Raw genomic sequence first — 21,145 nt, 5'->3', positions numbered from 1 at the left:
ATAGGACAGACTGGAGGGCCTGGTTCTGGTGCCCTGTATATATTTCAAGTGAGGGGTAGCTAGACGATCTGGAAGGCTCATGTGGAAAAGGAAGAGGCAGAGCAATGACTAGAAATTTTGCTGCTGGGGGCTAGTATGCAAAGCTTGCTTTTGTGTGTTTGGGGGATAAGAGCAGATCTACACACAAAGTATTCCTGCCCTTGACATTGCCTTTGTCCCTCCATTTTTTAAGCCTAGAACATTTAAACTGGGTCAACATCCCAAGTTTGTGACCCTAAACAGGGTCCTGAAGGAGAGGATACAAATGGACATTTATCATGTTTTGTGACACTCAATAATAGCAATTGAAAACCCTTACTGTGAGGGAAGGCACCAAGTCGGTGGAGGAAAATACAAAAGCTGGGCTGAAGCAGGAGAAAGCTGGGAAGCCTACACAAGGCTAAGCACACCTGGGCTCCTTCCTGGCCCCCAAGAGCTCCGGGGGAATGGGAGAGTTGAACTGGCAAGGAGCAATCCACTCTCACCATCGGCCTCTGGAACCCTGTCAGGAAGAGACCCCTGGACCACAACAGACACTCAATTTGGCAGGGAGAGCTGCTTAGAGAAGCGGCAGCACACCATAGCGGCAGCACACCAGTGGATGTGGAGCCCAGAAGATTTCACGTGGGAGCATCTGTAGCAGAGCACAGCCAGGGATGTCAATCCCCCTAGATTCAACTTGCTCCCATAAGAGACTTCTGCCCTAGGGGAACTGATGGACCTGAATTCTGCAGGGTGGTCTTGTCCAACAGACAGGGCCAGTTGGACCTGAGCACCCCTTGGTCTGCTGGCACTGTCTGACGGGCCCCAGCCTGGCTATGTCTGCTTGCAAGTCAGCTTCAGGTGCCCTGGAGTCCCACACCATAGCTTCTGTGCTGGTGGACTGTGTGTGACTGGTGGAGAGCTCCAGAGGGGTGGCCCCTACAGCCACACACAAGCCCACACACTCCCTCCCCAAACTGCAGCTTCCCCGGGGTCCATAGCAGCTCCCCACATCACTTTGTTGGCACGCATCTGCCTGGGTGGGTTTTGCAATCCTTGACCTGCCAGTATGGGAATGCAACCACCCCCATTCCCCCACTGATCAACATTGCAGATGGAGCCTTGGCAAACAGAGTCGGCCAGCCCAGCCCCTGTCAGCATCCTACCCTTCACCCTAGGTGACCACTCCTGTTTGTGGGACACAGAGAAGGTACCCAGACCTGCACTTGCCAGCACTCTGCCCCCAAGCCAACACCACCTCCAGCACGATCACATGCACAGTCACCAGCAGAGGACCCCTGCACATCCCCAGCTTTGTTGCCTCCACCACTGTGGTGAATACCTGCAGGGAGGCAGATACCCTGCCACCTGCTAGCTCTTTGCCACAGCTGCCACTACCACTGCCACTGGCATGTGCAAATGAGGATGGATCTGCTGTCACTGCACTACTAAATGCTTTGGCTGACACCATCCATCAGAGTGTAGTGACCAGCAGTCCAGGAGCACCTCACTCCACCCCCTTACAGTGCAGTGGATTCCTAACCTTGAGGAGTCAGAGAACAAAGTCAGGGCCCAATACAAGTTCCCTAGAGTTAGAGCATACAGTCCAGGAGTTGAGGGCTGAGTGCTGGACCCCTAAAATCTTCCAGAAACAAAACCAGTCAGTGGAATCCACCTTATACCACAATCAAATCCTCAGGGTCATCAAATAGGATAAAAGAAAAAATTATATACAAAGGTCAGCAACCTCAAAGATTGAATGAAGATGCGGCCACAAATATGAGAAAGAATTAGTGCAAGACAGCTCAGAAAGCCAGAGTACTTTCTTTCCTCCAAATGACTGCATCCCCTCTTCAGCAAGGGTTCTAAACAAGGCTGAGATGGCTGAAATGTCAGAAATAGAATTCAGAATATGGAAAAGAATGAAGATCATTGAGCTGCAGGAATATGTTGAAACCCAATCCAAGAAAGCTAAAAATCATGATAAAACAATGCAGGAGTTGACAGAAAAAATAGCCAGTATAGAAAAGAAAATAACCCATCCGATAGAACTGAAAAACATAATACAAGAATTTCATAATGCAATCACAAGTATTAATAGCAGAACAGACAAAGCAGAGGAAAGAATCTCAGAGCTCGAAGACTGGCTTTCTGAAATAAGATAGTCAGACAAGAATAGAGAAAAAGGAATGAAAAGGAATGAACTAACCCTCATGTTTAGGTTTAGTTTACGTAATCTTATGTAAGATTATGTAAAAGAGACCAAATCTATGACTCATTGTTGTCCCTGAAAGAGATGGGGAGAATAGAACCAACTTGGAAAACATATTTCAAGATATCATTCATGAGAACTTCCCCAACCCAGCTAGAGAGGCCAACATTCAAATTTAGGAAATGCAGAAAACTCCAGTGAGATACTTCACAAGAAGTTCATCCCGAACACACATAATCATCAGATTCTCTAAGGCTGGAATGAAAGAAAAAATGTTAAAGGCAGGTAAAGAGAAAGGCCAGGTTACCTACAAGGGGAAGCCTATCAGATTAACAGCAGACCTCTCAGCAGAAACCTTATAAGCCAGAGGAGACTGGGGACCAATATTCAACATTCTTAAAGAAAAGAAATTCCAACCCAGCGTTTCATATCTTGCCAAACTAAGCTTCATAAGCAAAGGAAAAATAAGATCCTTTTTGGACACCTTTTCAGACATGCAGATGCTGAGGGAATTTGTTACCACCAGACCTGCCTTACAAGAGCTCCTGAAGGAAGCACTGAATATGGAAAGGAAAGACCATTACCAGCCACTACAAAAACACACTGAAGTACACAGACCAGTGACACTATAAAGGAACCACATAAACAAGTCTGCAAAATAACCAGCTAACATCATGATAAGAGAATCAAATCCACACATATAGATATTAACCTTGAATGTAAATGGACCAAATGTCCCAATTAAAAGGTGCAGCATGGCAAGCTGGATAAAGAATCAAGACTCATTGGCATGCTGTCTTCAAGAGACCCATCTCACATGTAATGACGTGCATAGGCTCAAAATAAAAGGATGCAGAAAACTACCAAGCAAATGGAAAACAGAAAAAAAGCAGGGGTTGCAATCCTAGTTTCAGACAAAACAGACTTTAAACCAACAAAGACAAAAAAAGACAAAGAAGGACATTACATGATGGTAAAAGGTTCAGTTCAACAAGGAGATCTAACTATCCTAAATATATATGCAGCCAACACAGGAGCACCCAGATTCATAAAACAAGTACTTAGAGGTCTTCAAATAGCCTTGAACTTCCTCATAATAATAGTGGGAGACTTTAAACCCTGCTGACAATATTAGACAGATCATTGAGACAGAAAATTAACCAAGATATTTAGGATCTGAACTCGGCACTGGACCAAATGGAGTTGATAGACGTCTACAGAACTCTCCACCAAAACCAACTGAATATACATTCTTCTCATCGCCACCACATGGCACATACTCTAAAATCATCAAATAATCAGAAGTAAAACACTCCTCGGGAAATAAAAAAGAACTGACGTCATAATAACCAATTTCTCAGACCACGGTGCAATTGAATTATAAATCAAGGCTAAGAAATTCACTCAAAACCATGTAGTTCCACGGTATTTGAATAACCTGCTCCTGAATGACTTCTGGGTAAAGAATGAAATCAAGGCAGAAATCAAGAAGTTCTTTGAAACTAATGAGAACAAAGATACAACATGCCAGAATCTCTGAGACACAGATAAGGCAATGTTAAAAGGGAAATCTATAGAACTAAATTAATAGAACTAAATTTATAGAACTAATCAGGCTGAGCATGGTGGCTTATGCTAATAATCCCAGCATTTTGGGAGGCTGAGGCAGGCAGATCACTTGAGCTCAAGACCAGCCTGACCAACATGGTGAACCCTGTCTCTACTAAAAATACAGAAAACTAACGGGGCATGGTGGTGCGTGCCTGTAGTCCCAGTTACTCAGGAGGCTGAGGCAGGAGAATCACTTGAACCTGGCAGGCACAGGTTGCAGTGAGCAGAGATTATGCCACTGCACTCTAGCCTGGGCAACAGAGTGAGAGACTCCGTCTCAAAACAAACAAACAAACAACAACAACAAAAACAAGAACTAAATGCCCATATCAAAAAGTTAGAAAGATCTCAATTTGACAACGTAGCATCACAGCTAAAAGAACTAGAGGCCAAGAGTCCACCAATCCCAAAGCCAGCAGAAGACGAAGAACCAAACTCAGAGCTAAACTGAATGAGACTGAGGCATGAAAAACACTCAAAAGATCAATGAATCCGGGAGCTTTTTTTTTGGAAAAAATTAAAATAGACCACTAGCTAGACTAATAAAGAAGAAAAGAGAGAAGATTCAAATAAACACAATCAGGGTCAGGCATGGTGACTCACGCCTGTAATCCCAGCACTTTGGGAGGCCAAAGCAGGTGGATCACTTGAGGTCAGGAGTTCAGACCAGCCTGGCCAATGTGGTGAAACCCCATCTCTTATAAAAATACAAAAATTAGCTGGGCGTGGTGGCACATGCCTGTAATCCCAGCTACTTGGGAGGCTGAAGCAGGAGAATCACTTGAAGCTGGGAGATGGAGGTTGCAGTGAGCCAAGGTCATGCCACTGCACTCTAGCCTGGGCAACAGAGTGGGACTCTGCCTCAAAAAACAAACAAACATAATCAGAAATGTCAAAGAGGATATTACCACTGACCCCACAGAAATACAAATAACCATCAGAGAATATTATGAACACCTACGTGCACATAAACTAGAAAATCTAGAAGAAATGGATAAATTCCTGGACACATACAGCTTCCTAAGACTGAATCAGGAAGAAACTGAATTCCTGAACAGACCAATAACAAGCTCTGAAATTGAGTCAGGAATGAATAGCCTACCAACCATAAAAAGCCCAGATCAGATGGATTCACAGCTAGATGCTACCAGCTGTACAAAGAAGAGCTGGTACCATTCCTGCTGAAACTATTCCAAAGAATTGAGGGCCAGGTGCGGTGGCTCACACCTGTAATCCCGGCACTTTGGGAGGCCGAGGCAGGCGGATCACAAGGTCAGGAGTTCGAGACCAGCCTGGCCAGCATGGTGAAACCCTGTCTCTACTAAAAACACAAAAAGTAGCTGGGCATGGTGGCACGTGCCTGTAATCCCAGCTACCTGGGAGGCTGAGGCAGGAGAATTGCTTGAACCCTGCAGGTGGAGGTTGCAGTGAGCTGAGATCACGCCACTGTACTCCAGCCTGGGTGACAGAGGGAGACTCCATCTCAAAAGAAAAAAAAAAAGAGAGAGAGAGAATTGACGAGGGGCGCTCCTCCCTAACTCATTCTTTGAGGCCAGCAGCATCCTGATACCAAAACCTAGCAGAGACACAACAAAAAAATAAAACTTCAGGCCAATATCCTTGATGAACATTGACGTAAAAATCCTCAACAAAATGCTGGCAAACTGAATCCAGCAGCACATTGAAAAGCTTATCCACCACAATCAAGTAGACTTTATCCCTGGGATGCAAGGTTGGTTCAATATTATTCAAATCAATAAATGCAATTCATCACATAAACAGAACCAAAGACAAAAACCACATGATTATCTCAATAGGTGGAGAAAAGGCTTTCAATAAAATTCAACACCCATTCATATTAAAACTCTCAATAAACTAGGTAATGAAGGAACATACCTCAAAATAATAAGAGCCATCTATGACAAACCCATAGCCAACATCATACTGTATGGGCAAAAGCTGGAAGCAATCCCCCTGAAAACTGGCATAAGAATGCCCTCTCTCACCAATTGTATTCAACATAGTATTGGAATTTCTGTGCAGGGCAATCAGGCAAGAGAAAGAAATAAAGGACATCCAAATAGGAAGACAGGAAGTCAAATTATCCCTGTTTGCAGATGACATGATCCTATACCTAGAAAACTACATAGTCTCAGCCCAAAAGCTCCTTAAGCTGATTAAAAACAAAAAACAAAAAACAAACAAAAAACTTCAGCAAAGTCTCAGGATACAAAATAAATGTGCAAAATCACTAACATTCCTATACATTAATAACAGTGAAGCTGAGAGCCAAATAAGAAATGCAATTCCATTCACAACTGCCACAAAAAAATATAAAATACCTAGGAATACAGCTAACCAGGGAGGTGAAAAATCTCTACAAGGAGAACTACAAAACACTGCTCAAAGAAACCAGAGATGATACAAAGAGAAAAATATTCCATGCTCATGGATAGGAAGAATCAATATCCTTAAAATGACCATACTGTATAAAGCAATTTATAGATTCAACGCTATTCCTATTAAATTACCATTGACATTCTTTGCAGAACTAGGAAAAACTAACCAGGCATGGTAACATGCACCAGTAGCCCTGGCTACTTGGGAGGCTGAGGCAAGAGAATCACTTGAACCCAGGAAGTAGAGGTTGCAGTGAGCCAAAATAGTGCCACTGCACTCCAGCCTGGGTGACAGAGTGAGACTCTCTCAAAAAACAAACAAACAAACAAACAAAACACTAGAAAAAACTATTTTAAAATTCATATGGAACCAAAAAAAGAGCCCAAATAGACAAGGCAATCCTAACCAAAAAGAACAAAACTGGGTCGGGTGTGGGGGCTCACTCCTGTAATCCCACCACTTTGGGAGGCCGAGGCGGGTGGATCACCTGAGGTCAGGAGTTCGAGACCAGCCTGGCCAACATGGTGAAACCTTGTCTCTACTAAAAATAAAAAATTAGCTGGTCATGGTGGTGCACGCCTGTAGTCCTAGCTACTCAGGAAGCTGAGGCAGGTGAATCGCTTGAACCTGGGAGGTGGAGGTTGCAGTGAACCAAGATCATGCCACTGTACTCCAGCCTGGGAGGTTGCAGTGGGCTGAGACTGCGCCACCACACTCCAAAAAATAAATAAATAAATAAATAAATAAATAAGAAGAACAAAACTGGAGGCATCAAGTTAACAATCTTCAAACTATACTACAGCTATAGTAATCAAAACAGCATGGTACTGTTACAAAAACAGAAACATAGACCAATAGAAAAGAATAGGAAGCCCAGAAATAAGACCGCAAGCCTATAACTATCTGATCTTCAATAAACTTGACAAAAACAAGCAATGGGGAAATGATTCCCTATTCAATAAATGGTGTTGGGATTACTGGCTAGTCATAAGCAGAAGATTGAAACTAGACCTCTTCCTTATACTATATACAAAAATTAACTCAAGATGGATTAAACACTTGAACATAAAACCCAAAACTATAAAAATCTGAAAGACAACCTAGGCAACACCGTTCTGGGCGTAGGAACGGGCAAAGATTTCACGACAAAGATGCCAAAAGCAATGTGACAAAAGCAAAAATTGACAAATGGGATCTAATAAAATTAAAGAGCTTCTGCACAGCCAAGGATACTATCAACAGAGTGAACAGACAACAGAATGGGAGAAAATTCTTGCAAATTACGCGTCTGACAAAGGTCTAATATCCAGCATCTATAAGACACTTAAATTTACAAGAAAAAAAAAAATCCAAACCCATTAAAAAGTGGGCAAAGGACATGAACACTTTTTAAAAGAAGACACACATGCAGCCAATAGTCATATGAAGAAAAGCTCAGCATCACTGATCATTAGGGAAATGCAAATCAAAACCACAATGAGATACCATCTTACATCAGTCAGAATGGCTATTGACTTTTTTGAAAAGTCAAAAAATAACAGATGCTGGTGAGTAAATAGAAAAAAATAAATGCTTATGCACGGTTGTTGAAAGTGTAAATTAGTTCAATCATTGTGGAAAGCAGTGTGATGATTCCTCAAAGACCTAAAATAGAAATCACATCCCATCCAGTAATCCTATCATTGGGCATACACCCAAAGCAATATAAATCACTCTATCATAAAGACACATGCACACGTATGTTTATGGCAACACTATTCACAATTGCAAAGACATGGAATCAACCTAAATGTCCATCAATGGTAGACTGGATAAAGAAAACATGGTACATATATACCATGGAATACTATGCAGCCATTAAAAAAAAATGAGATCATGTCCTTTGCAGGAACATGGATGCAGCTGGAGGCCATTATGCTTAGCAAACTAACACAGGAACAGAAAACCAAATACTCCATGTTCTTACTTATAAGTGGGAGCTAAATGATGAGAACACATGGACACATGGAGGTGAGCAGCACACACTGGGCCCTATCAGAGAGTGGAGTCTTGGAGGAGGGAGAGGATCAGGAAAAATAACAAACGGGTACTAGGCTTAGTACCTGGGTGATTAAATTATCTGTACAACAAGCCCCCGTGGCGAGGTGGCTCACACCTGTAATCCCAGCACTTTGGGAGGCTTAGGCAGGCAGATTACCTGAGGTCAGGAGTTCGAGACCAGCCTGGCCAACATGGTGAAACCTTGTCTCTACTTGTAATCCCAGCTACTCGAGAGGCTGAGGCAGGAGAATTGCTTGAATCCGGGACCCGCAGGTTGCAGTGAGCCGAGATCCTGCCACTCCACTCCAGCCTGGGTGACAGAGCCAGACTCCATCTCAAAACAACAACAACAACAACAATCACCAAAAAAAAAAAAAAAACCCAACAATCCATGATACAAGTTTACCTGTATAACAAACCTATACCCTTGAACACAACAGCTAAATTTTCAAAAATGTAAATTAAAACAGCAGGATATTGTTATTTTTACCTATTAGATTGGCAATAAGTAAAGGGGATTACAAAAATATGGATTTGGCAAGATTTGTAGGAAATGTACAATCACACACACTGGTAATGGGAGTACAAATTGGCATAACTTTTTTGACGGTCAATTTGGTAAAGCATTAATATGTGTTAAAATATCCCTTAATTCAGTCATTCCTCTCTAAAGAGGTTTTTTGTTGTTGTTGTTTGTTTTTTTTGAGACAGATTCTCGCTGTTGCCCAGGCTGGAGTGCAGTGGCCAACCTCCGCTTCGCGGGTTTACGCCATTCTCCTGCCTCAGCCTCCCGAGTAGCTGGGACCACAGGCACCTGCCACCATGCCCAGCTATTTTTTTTGTATTTTTAGTAGAGACGGGGTTTCACCGTGTTAGCCAGGATGGTCTTGATCTCCTGACCTCGTGATCCGCCTGCCTCGGCCTCCCAAAGTGCTGGGATTACAGGGGTGAGCCACTGCACCCGGCCTTGAAGAGTTTTTTTGTACAGATATATCCACACAGGCATTCCAGGATGTATGACTAAAAATAATCATTGTAGTATTGCTTGGAAAAGAAATTTTAAAAATAAAATGAATAAAATAAAATAAAATTGGATTTCTTGTCTTACTATTGAGTTTTTAAAGTCTTTAACATATTCTGGATATAGGTCCTTTATCAGTTATATGATTCATTGTCTGGCTTGGTTTTTTCTCTCTCTCTCTCTCTCTTTTTTTTTTTTTTTAGACTGAATCTCACTATGTTGTCCAGGCTGGAGTGCAGTGGTGCAATCTCGGCTCACTGCAACCTCTGCCTCCCGGGTTCAAGCGAGTCTCCTGCTTCAGCCTCCCGAGTAGCTAGGACTACAGGCACCCGCCACCACGCGCAGCTAATTTTTGTAGTTTTAATAGAGACGAGTTTCACCATGTTGGCCAGGATGGTCTCAATCTCTCGACCTTGTAATCCTGCCGCCTCGGCCTCCCAAAGTGCTGGGATTACAAGCGTGAGCCACCGCGCCCAGCTGTTATTTGACTTTTTAAATGATGTCTTTTAAAGTGCAAAATTTCCAATTTTGATGAAGTCAAATCATCCGGCTGGGCGCAGTGGCTCACGCCTGTAATCCCAGCACTTTGGGAGGCCGAGGTGGGCGGATCACGTCAGGAGATCAAGACCATCCTGGCTAACACGGTGAAACCCTATCTCTATTAAAAATACAAAAAATTAGCCGGGCGCGGTGGCGGGCGCCTGTAGTCCCAGCTACTCACTCGGGAGGCTGAGGCAGGAGAATGGCGTGAACCCGGGAGGCGGAACTTGCAGTGAGCCGAGATTGCGCCACTGCTCTCCAGTCTGGGCGACAGAGTGAGACTTCGTCTTAAAAAAAAAGAAAAAAAAAAATCATCCATCTGAAGGATTGGGATCAACCTGTAGATCCTTCTCAGGCACAAAAACAACCAACCCAATAAAACAGCTGGCTCATTGGTGGTGAACTAGGAAGCTGGGCTCTGTGCCATAGACTTCACCCAAGGTATGTTGCTCCACCACACTTGCACAGACTGAGCGAGGGATTCTCTTACACATTTCACAGCTATGCTGTTACTCTGTAGGGCTGTATCCTATTGATCAAGAATGAAAATAATCCCTTCCTCTCTCTTAACCCTTCCCACGTGGTGGCAGTTCTTTCCAGCTAGACCTGATCTGCCTATTGTGCTGTCACCAACACCTCCCCAGAGCTCACCCTGGCAGGCTTGACATGGACCTTTCTGCCTCCTCCTCTCTCCTCAGCTCCCATCCCCTGCATCTCCCTTCTGTGGCCAGGCTGTCCACAAAATTATTTTGCTTCAATGTGGTGATCTGTGGCCACAGCATTTTCCTCTCTTTTATACCTTTGGTCAATTAAGAGCTGCTATGTTACATTTGATCTCTATTCTCTCTCTCTATTTTTTTTTTTTTTTTTTTTTTGAGATGGAGTCTTGCTCTGTTGCTCAGGCTGGAGTGCAGTGGCGTAGTTTCAGCTCACTGCAACCTCTGCCTCCAGGGTTCAGGTGATTCTCCTGCTTCAGCGTCCTGAGTAGCTGGGATTACAGGCGTGCACCACCATGCCCAGTTAATTTTTGTATTTTTAGTAGAGATGGGGTTTCACCATGTTGGTCAGGCTGGTCTCGAACTCCTGACCTCTTCATCCGCCCGCCTTGGCGTCCCGAAGTGCTAGGATTACAGGCGTGAGCCACCGCGCTGGGCCACATTTGATCTCTAAAGACCTTTGCCCTGTCATCTCCCTGCTCAAATGTCCTGAAGGAGTCTCTCTCTCCCACAACAGATTAAGCTGTTTGGGCTGCACCTTTATTTGTGCGTTTGTGTGTGTGTGTGTGTGTGTGTGTGTGTGTGTGTGACCTTTAGATTCTCTCATTGATTTCTTTTTTTTTTTTTGAGACAGAGTCTCACACCGTTGCCCAGGCTGGAGTGCAGTGGCGTGATCTCGGCTCACTGCAACCTCTCCCTCCCAGGTTCAAGCGATTCTCCTGCCTCAGCCTCCCAAGTAGCTGGGATTACAGGTGCCTGCCATCACACCCAGCTAATTGTTTTAAATTTTTATTTCTAGTAGAGATGGTGTTTCACTATGTTGTCCAGGCTGGTCTCGAACTCCTGACCTCATGATCCACCCGCCTCGGCCTCCCAAAGTGCCGAGATTACAGGCTTGAGCCACCATGCCCGGCCCCTTCATTGATTTCTTTTGGTGCATACATTCTCAGAATGCTCATCTCACAATATTAGCATTGTGTTATTTTTATTGTTTTCTTTTTTTTTTTTAATTCTCTTTCACAGTGCTATAGGCTAACCTGACCCTGATACTAACCTTTTTTGGTTTTATTATATTTGTACAAAAACCTTCCCTTTCTCCAAACTCTTCTCTCTTCATCCAGCCCAAATAATTTCTTTTAAAAGTGTGACATATCACGAAGGCAATGGAGAAAATGACATTTATTTACTGTATAGCCCCACAAAAAACACCTCGAAACTCTAAAGTGCTTGTGAAATGTGTTTCTGAGTTTCATATGTCTTATTTTGATTGAAAAATCCCTGTGCAGAAACCACATTGAACAGGATGACATGCTCAGGGTCAAGCAAATTATAGGTGCTTGGAAGATTTTATAAATGTGTATGTGGTTTTCCTAGTTTGCTATCTACACTGAAAACATTCATCCAAGAGATATTTATTTTTTAAGAATAATTATTGCCGGGCGCGGTGGCTCAAGCCTGTAATCCCAGCACTTTGGGAGGCCGAGACGGGCGGATCACAAGGTCAGGAGATCGAGACCATCCTGGCTAATCCGGTGAAACCCCGTCTCTACTAAAAAATACAAAAAACTAGCCGGGCGAGGTGGCGGGCGCCTGTAGTCCCAGCTACTCGGGAGGCTGAGGCAGGAGAATGACGTAAACCCGGGAGGCGGAGCTTGCAGTGAGCTGAGATCCGGCCACTGCACTCCAGCCTGGGCGACAGAGTGAGACTCCGTCTCAAAAAAAAAAAAAAAAAAAAAAAAAAAAAAAAAAAAAAAAAGAATAATTATTATTTCCCCTTACCACATGCTTTTTTGCAGTTGAACTATGCTAACTTTCCAAATACTAAATATTTCTGTGCTTACTCTTGGTTATATATAAATATTTCAGGTTTGTTTCGGTTTTCACTTATTTCTTGAAGTTAAGAGTACTTATTACTCTCAATTGTTGAGCATCTACTCCAGCACAGCCACTGCTGAGGCACATGCTGGTCAATATGGTAGCCACTACCAACTGAGGCAACACTTGAAATATGGCTCGTCCAAATTAAGATATACGTTAGGCATAATAATATACACATCAAATTTCAAAGACATACTTGCAAAAAGAATATATGTCATTGATATTTTATATTAAGCACATGTTGAAATGCTGATATTTTGGACATCTTGGGTCAAATAAGATGCTATAAACAGGCCGGGTGCAGTGGCTCATGCTTGTAATCCCAGCACTTTGGGAGGCCAAGGTGGACAGATCACTTGAGGTCAGGAGTTCGAGAACAGCCTGGCCAACGTGGCGAAACTCCTTCTCTACTAAGAATACAGAAATTAGCCGGGCGTGTTGGTGGGCACCTGTAATCCCAGCTACTTGGGAGACTGAGGCGGGAGAATCACTTGAACCTGAGAGGCAGAGGTTGCAGTGAGCTGAGACCGAACCACTGCACTCCAGCCTGGGCAACAGAGAGAGACACTGTCTCAAATATTAAAAAAATTAAAAAAAAAAAAAAGAGAGATGCTAGAAACAAAACAGGTGAAGCCTGTTGTTTCTTTTTACATTTATTTTACATTTGCTAGTTTATTTATTTATTTTTTTGAAACCAAGTTTTGCTCTTTCACCCAGGCTGGAGCGAATTGGCATGATCTCGGCTCACTGCAACCTCCACCCTCCGGGTTCAAGCAATTCTTTTGCCTCAGCCTCCTGAGTAGCTGGGATTATAGGCACCCGCCACCATGCCTGGCTCATTTGTATATTTTTAGTAGAGACAGCATTTTGCCATGTTGGCCAGGCTGGTCTCAAACTCCTGACCTCGGGTGATCCACCAGCCTCGGCCTCCCAAAGTGCTGGGATTACAGGCGTGAGCCACTGCGCCCGGCCCATTTGCTAGTTTATTTAAAGTACATAATAAAGGATACAGAAGACAATTTAGATGAAGAGAAGCACAGGGCAAGGCGTTGTGGGAGAAGGTGCAGAGCTTTCATGCTCTCTCCGGGGTGACGCTCTGCAGGCACCTCCACGTGTTCAGCAATCAGGATGCTCCTCACTTTGTAAAATGACACTACAAGGAAAGGTAAACTTTCTTATTTGCCCGGTATTTGTGGCTTACGTCATATTTGTCAGACAGTGCTGGTCTCAGCACTTCATATATTTATAGTGAATGAATGAGTGAAAAAATGCAACTGGCTATACTTTTCTGATCTTTGAGGGCAGCTCACAATAGTCTACCAGGAAGGAATCAAACAAAGTTACGGTTTGACGGAAATTTATTGTAATTCAACTCCATCTCATTTTGTAATTGAGAATGCTGAGGCTCAGAGATATGTTCATGCTTTATATACTATCCATGGAATAGACAGGAAAGCGGGGGGTGATTCAATACCACCATCCCTCTGTCATCATCGGTGGAAAATGTCTCAGTGAGGATTTCCAAAAGTATCCAGGGACAAATGTCCAGGATTCTAGAGGACCCTCTAGCTTGCTACCTGTGGAACTGTTTCACTCATTATGGTTTCAATGAATTCATTCTCTGCAACTGACTGGAGCTGTCAAGGACAAACACCCCAGGCTGAGCCTTGGTCTCATCTAGGAGTGGCCAAGCTGGGGCAGGGAGGTCCAGGGTAGACGCTCTGGGACAGTGGGACATTGTGACATCATCATTGGTGGTCTTGGACAGTTTCTCATTGCTGGGTCTCCAGTCCTAGCTGTTACTGTAAGCCCATGCCTCTACCATGAGGGTGGAGGAGTTAAAATCCACAGATCCACATGTACCTTGAGGCGACAGACTGGCTCTGGTGAATATTCCCATTTTCCTATTTAGAAGTTGACCCACTGAAATACTGCTTTTGTTGGTTCTTTTGTATGAAAGGAGTAATGGTGCCCAATTTCCTAGGGGCAGTTCCTGAGGTGTACCCCTTCATCCTGATTAAGAATCCCTTTTATAATGGTTCTTATTTATTTACTTTTAATTTTTTTTTTTTTTTTTTTGAGACAGAGTCTCGCTCTGTCACCCAGGCTGGAGTGCAGTGGCCGGATCTCAGCTCACTGCAACCTCCGCCTCCTGGGTTTACGCCATTCTCCTGCCTCAGCCTCCTGAGTAGCTGGGACTATAGGCGCCCGCCACCTCGCCCGGCTAGTTTTTTGTATTTTTTAGTAGAGACGGGGTTTCACCGTGTTAGCCAGGATGGTCTCGATCTCCTGACCTCGTGATCCGCCCGTCTCGGCCTCCCAAAGTGCTGGGATTACAGGCTTGAGCCACCGCGCCCGGCCTACTTTTAATTTTATTTTTTATTTTCTGAGACAAAGTTTTGCTCTTGTTGACCAGGCTGAAGTGCAATGGCGCAATCTTGGCTCACTGCAACCTCTGCCTCCCGTGTTCAAGCGATTCTCCTGCCTCAGCCTCCCAAGTAGCTGGGATTACAGGCATGTGCCACCATACCCAGCTAAATTTGTATTTTTAGTAGAGACTGGGTTTCTCCATGTTGGTCAGGCTGGTCTCGAACTCCCGACCTCAGGTGATCCGCCCACCTCGGCCTCCGAAAGTGCTGGGATTACAGGTGTGAGCCACCGCGTCTGGCCTTAGAATGGTTCTTAACATGGAGGAAAGAGGCTCATGCAGTCATTCCTTTGGCATCACCAGTAACACTGGCGGGTGAGCCAAAAGGTTCTTCTGCTTCTAGCCTCCACTGATAAGTTTGGTATGAGTTTGAAACCGTGGCTTTCATGTTAGACTTCCTGTGGCTTCACTAGGGCCCACTCTGACTGAGGCCTAATCCTGTCTGCTTTACCCTTTAAAACATGGTTATAATTCTGAATTCATAAGATCTAAATGCCATGTTTTACTGAAAACAAAATAGGCTCCATCAGTCAATCGCATTTACCCTTAGGTATTTATAAGTCAGCAAGCTTGAATCCAATAAGGACATTAGTGTAAATGTTGGGCAAAATTGAGAGCACCCAAGTTAAGTGTGGGAGGGTGGTGGCTGTGTATCTCAGACTAGTGGCTTTGAACTGTGTCTGTGTATAGTCACCCTGCAGGCTTAATTTTAGCTAGATGAACTACCAGAAATGTTAGCAATCTGTCTTTTCAGATTACTTCTGCTCTTTCTGCTAAAGACAGATTCTAGAAGTATGAAATCCTCACTTTTACATGTTTCCTTGAGCAGAACTGCAACTATTTTATCAGTGAATATTATGTCTTAATATGAAATTTTAAGCTTCTGTGGCAACAAGTATTTACATATTTATGAGTGCTGTATTAATTTTTTCATCGTTCTAGGTATACAGTGAGAGGGCGTGTGTGTGTATGTGTTGGGGGTGGGAGGGGGTAGAGAGAAGAGGAGAGATAGAGAGACAAGATATTCAATTTTGGCTAGATGTTTCCATCTTATTTCTTATTATTGTACTGAGATTGTTACTATGGAAAAGTCATTAGAACTCCTGTACTTGAAAAAACTCAAAGCCTTAATTTAAATATCTGAAACATGACAAACAAGTAATATGAGCATATTAGTTAATATTATTTTGTTAAATATTGTAATTTATGTTTTATCTTCAGGATGCTTTTCCACTTAAAAAATAATCAGGACAATTTTAACAAATATGTTTATCTCACCCAATCACGACGATTGAGTAATAATTCTCCATTTCATATTCAGTACTGAGCCAGGAAGTACAGTAATGGATACAGTTGCTACTACATTTACCATCTGACCATATGGTATAACATACATCTGCCAAGGAGGACAAGCATTCCTTTACAATAACAAACAATATAGGCACTGTCTTAAGACAGACATCAGTTACATAACTCTTTCTTTTCATTAATTTATCCCACTCTGACTATGCAGCACATACATGTCGGGCACTCACTTTGACACTGAAAACCCAAAGAATTGTGCAACCAGGCCTCTGACCTTAAGCAGTGCAGTCCGGCAGGGGAGATGGTCATGTAGGCAAATGCTTATCATATGATATCATAAGTATAACAGAAGTACATGTAAGGTGTCAAGAGAAATGCAGGGAGAGAAACTTGCCTAACTGCTGGAATCCAAGGATCAGGTCAGGAGACAATCATAGAGAAGATGGTCTTTGAGTTGAGTACTGACATCTTGGTGGGAAATATAATGTGGCAGTCAAGAGAACAGACTCTGTAGCCAGACTCCGGGATTTCAAATCCCAGCTCTACTACTTGCTAATTATGGAATCTATTTTTTTTTTTTTTTCTTTGAGGCGGAGTCTCACTCTTGTTGCCCAGGCTGGAGTGCAGTGGCGCGATCTCAGCTCATTACAACCTCCGCCTCCAGGGTTCAAACAATTCTCCTGCCTCAGCCTCCTGAGTAGCTGGAATTACAGGCATGCATAACCATGCCCGGTTAATTTTTGTACTTTTAGTAGAGACGGGGTTTCGCCATGTTGGCCATGCTGGTCTTGAACTCCTGAACTTATCTGCCCGCCTTGGCCTCCCAAAGTGCTGGGATTACAGGCATGAGCCACTGCGCCTGGCCTAGCTAGGGAATCTTAGGCATATTGTTGAATCTCTCTGTGCTTCCATTTTCCCCTTTGTAGGATGGGCATAATAACTGGGCATGCTCATAGGGTAGAAGTGAGAATTATATGAGTTAGTATGTGTCGCAGTGAGGATTACATAAATTAGTATGTGTCATGGGCTTTCCATGTATCAGACACATGGAAAGCCCTCAGTCAGTATTAGCTAGGAAGCCAGGGATAGGAGAATCGGAGAAAGCAAGGAAACATGCAGAGGTATGGCAGTCTTGGTTTGTGAGAACTGAAATATAAGGTGCATTTGGGTGGAGGGTGGTGGAAAATGGCAATGGGAGCAGATAGATTAGAGAGAACTTCAATGCCATGCCAAAGAGGCTTATGCTTATGCAGCCCTTGGAGAATTTTAAGGACAAATTCAAATTTGCATTATAGAAAGACAACCATGGAGCAGTGGAGAAGTAGAGGCTGGAACATTAGCTAAGAAGTTATTGATAAGATGAGGAGAGATGATAAAGAAAAATCTCAGTACTTTGGGAGACTGAGGTGGGCAGATCATGAGGTCAGGAGTTCGAGACCAGCCTGACAGACATGGTGAAACCCTGTCTCTACTAAATATGCAAAAATTAGCTGGATGTGGTGGCACGCACCTGTAATCCCAGCTACTCAGGAGGCTGAGGCAGGAGAACTGCTTGAACCTGGGAGGCGGAGGTTGCAGTGAGCCAAGATTACACCATTGTACTCCAGCCTGGGTGACAGAGCTAGACTCCATGTCAAACAACAACAAAAAGAATTGGCTAAGAAATAGTAGGGTGCAGATTTAAAAGTCATTTAGGAGGGAAAATTGATGAGATGTGGAGTAAGGGGATGAGGCAGGAAGAGTGGTGGATGACTCTTAGATTTCTAGTTTGGATGATTTGATGAAAAGCCAGGAGGAAAAGTGGGTTTGGGGATAAGGTTTTAGATTTGGTGAGCTTGATGGACCTGTGGAATGACCAGAATGAGTGTTTAGGCCTGCCACTTGGGGACTGGAAGTCAAGATTTGGGATTCCTCTGGATATGGGCAGTACTTGACATCGTGGGAACGTGACAGCGTGACACAGGTTGTATACAGAAGGATGTTCAGGAATGGTCAGGAAAGCCCAAAGAGAGTACAGCCAGCAAAGGAGAGTGGTCACAGAGCAAAGAGGAGATGCAGGAGAAGGTGGAGTCATGGAAAATGAACAGGAAATTCAAGGAGGAAGTGTTCAAATGCAGGTGAGAGGTCAATTAGAATAACTAAGGCCTGTACCTTGGTAGAGCTTAGGAAAACTCACAAACGATTATTTCAATGGAGTAGAACAGAGTGGAGCAAGAGACACATGAATCCTCTTCATTAACACCCTAGGTGTTATGTTAATACTTTAGGTCAAAAGCTAGGTAATCATGGAGAACATCCGCGGACATAGTCCAGTTTCAGGCTTGCTGCATGAGGCAGATCTGGCTTGTCCCTGCAGGACTGTTTACTCAGAGCCCAGCAAGGAGCTTGGCACATTCACATGCACCCATTAAATATTGGGGGAAAGAATGGATGAATGGTTTGTGGCGGCCAGAAACCTGCCTTGGTACAAGCGGTGGGAGCTCCCAGTACATGGCTAGCTCCAGAAATTCAGGAGGCCTTTGGGAGTTACTACAGAAGTTCTGTTGTTTTGATGAGAACAAATTCGTTAGTTATAGGGTTGATCTGGTCTTTTAATGCCTGTGCTGGTGATGATGGTGATAACGGGTCTACTCAGGTGGGTCTTGCTCTGAAACATAGGTAAGCTCTTGGTCCAGTTTCAGATGTGATTTTCTGAGTGGGTTTGCTTTCTTAGCTGTTTTATTTCCTTCCTGTGTGAATGTGTCTTACCTCTCCAATTGGATACTACATTTCTGAAGGGTAAGGACCACTCACTCCACAGGAGTCTTCTGTCCACTTGCAGCACGAATTTGTCCACTTGATCCTCAGCTCAGAATCCTAGTGCTCCTCAGCCTCGGCCGACTTAGCGCCCAGGGCAGGTCACACCTGGACTGTCCGCCCTGCCTGACTCGACCCTCAGTGAAAAAATGTGTAGTTGCTTCCCGAATCTCACCCTGGACAGGCCGAACTGAGGGGATACTGAGAGCTAGCAGTAGGCAGGCCACCTGGACTCCCGCAGCCGGGCCTTGGGTCCCAGTGCACCCCACCCCATCCCACTCTAGGGTTGCCCCACTGTCTCCCAGCTGACACAGGTCTGGGGAGAGCCTGGGCCTCACTAACAGAGTGACAGCTACCGCAGGGCTGGACTAAGGTCTCCCCTGGGATGCCCACGCGAGGGAACGGATCTAAGTATGATACTGAGATGGGGGGGAAAAAGAAGAAAACACGGGGCGGGGGTAGGTGTTTCCACTATCTTCTCTCTTTTTTTGGTACTGATGGGGAGGGGAGGTCTGGGATGGATGAAGCTCCTCAACCATCCGTTTCAGCCGCCCCCAGCCGCTCAACTTATCGGCCGCCGCTCGTCCCCGCTTCCAGCCCGCGTAGACCCGGCCGTGACCGTCCGGAAGGAACCGCGTAGGAAACGGAGGTGGGGTGTCCCCCGGCGCCCCCACTAGAGACCGCCCGGCGCGGCAGGAGGATGTCGGCGCGCGGAGGGCTTGCGTCGCCCGCCCCTCCCCCGCCGCGCCCCCCGCCCCCGCCCCGGGGGACCCCCGCGCCCGGGGGAAGCCCCGCGCGGGGTGCCCTCCGCCCGCCTCCGTCCCTCCGCCTCCCCGAGGCCCGGGGCTGCCTCCTCGGGCCGCGCCGGGCCGCCCCGCACTGCGCATGAGCGGGAGCCCGGCAAGCCCGTGAGAGGAGCCGCCGCCGCCGCCGCCGTCCATTCGCTGCGGAGCCGGAGGAGGAGGGGAGAGGCCTGGAGGACACCAACATGGTGAGGCACTGCGGCCGCCCGCCCGCCCTGCCGGCTGGGGGCCGGCGCTGCCGCGCACCCTCGCCCCGGCCGCCCTCCGCCCCGCGGTGACCCTGCAGCCCCGAGCCTCGGCCCGCGGCCTCCGTCCCGCTCCCAGGCGGGGGCTCTCCTGCCTGCCTCTCCCTTCCTCCTTCGCCCCTTCCCGCCCGGGCGCCGCCGCTACGCGAGAGCCGAGGAGGCGGAGCGGAGCCGGGCCTAGTCGGGAGCCCCGGGGAGTTTGGGGCGCGGGGAGCGGCCCCGGTGCTTCTCTTCGGGGCCCGGCACGGGTGGGGGAGGCGTTGGGGCGGGGGGAGGGGATGGGGCAACGGCCCTGCCCCTGCCCCTCTGCCGGCTCCATTGTGTCTGGCCGGGGACTGGGGTCTGGGGTTCCGGGTGAGTAGCCTCCCCCCGCCCCGAAGCCGGGGCTTCCCTCTTCGCCCGGCCGGGGAGAAGGAAAGACTTTCCCGGCGCGCCTCTCCCTCCTCCGCTCCCGGCTCCAGTACCCCGCAAGTCTCCCAGGCAGTTTTGCTTGGGGCGGGGTATCAGCCCTTTTCCTTTCTCCATCACCTCTCGAGGCGTCCCATGCTTTTGGAGAAGGAGAGTTTCCCCGGCCAGTTGGTGGAGGTTATATTTACCTCTCTACTGAAAACATGGGAGACTGCTGAGCTTGGGGGAGGGGGTACGGAAGTGCAACCTGTTCTCATTTCATAAAATTAGGGAACACAGACTAGCGAGCGCCCTTTCGAGCACCTATTTTATTTGCTTGGGGGTGGGAGGAGTAATTGCTTTATTATAGTAGTTAAGGGCCATTTGTGATTTTTTTTTTTTTTTTAAAACAGTTTGTCAAGTTACTCTCCTTTTTTGTTTGGGGGCGGGGGGGAAAGAAAGTCCTTGGCTTGCAGACCCTTGTGGTCGAGTTGTTTACTTTGGTAATTAAGTACCTGACTCTGCTGGAAGCTCTTCGTGTTTCAGAAGCGCTGTTTGGCATTGTACAGTCTGAGCGTGAGTTGAATTCCGTGCAGGTTACTGTATGAATAGTAAAAATGATATTGTTGTCCTTTTGCTCATGGGGAACATAAAGGCCTCTTTGAGGAGGGTGTGTGTGCGGGCCTGTGTTAAGGGAATGCCCCAGTGTCTTTGTTTTTAGTTGGTCTTATTTTTGCTGAAC

General features: G+C 45.7%; 1 protein-coding gene and 1 long non-coding RNA gene across 9 annotated transcripts in view; one reads left to right on the top strand and one right to left on the bottom strand.

Annotated features, from left to right (window-relative positions):
- Nucleotides 1-1,838: 1,838 nt before the first annotated feature.
- Nucleotides 1,839-8,664, bottom strand: LOC144339056 (uncharacterized). The gene is made up of 2 exons (XR_013413673.1): nt 8,513-8,664; nt 1,839-4,020 (listed from the first exon to the last, which is right to left on the bottom strand). It is a non-coding gene; the product is annotated as an uncharacterized LOC144339056 (long non-coding RNA).
- Nucleotides 8,665-14,229: 5,565 nt separating this feature from the next.
- DCUN1D1 (defective in cullin neddylation 1 domain containing 1) overlaps nt 14,230-21,145 on the top strand; it is a 43,330-nt gene continuing 36,414 nt past the window's right edge. For 2 of the 8 annotated variants that reach the window (XM_077990719.1, XM_015131500.3), the window contains exon 1: nt 19,936-20,370. Coding sequence is in view for 2 of the 8 variants with exons in the window: in XM_015131496.3 (XP_014986982.1) it covers nt 19,957-19,959 (3 nt within the window). In the remaining 6 variants the exon portion in view is untranslated. 8 annotated transcript variants of the gene reach the window in all.

This window comes from Macaca mulatta, chromosome 2 (genome assembly GCF_049350105.2).
Source record: "Macaca mulatta isolate MMU2019108-1 chromosome 2, T2T-MMU8v2.0, whole genome shotgun sequence".
Classification (NCBI taxonomy): Eukaryota; Metazoa; Chordata; class Mammalia; order Primates; family Cercopithecidae; genus Macaca; species Macaca mulatta.
The sequence above is the reverse complement of the archived record's forward strand: the minus strand, read 5'-3'. Positions and strand labels throughout refer to the sequence as shown.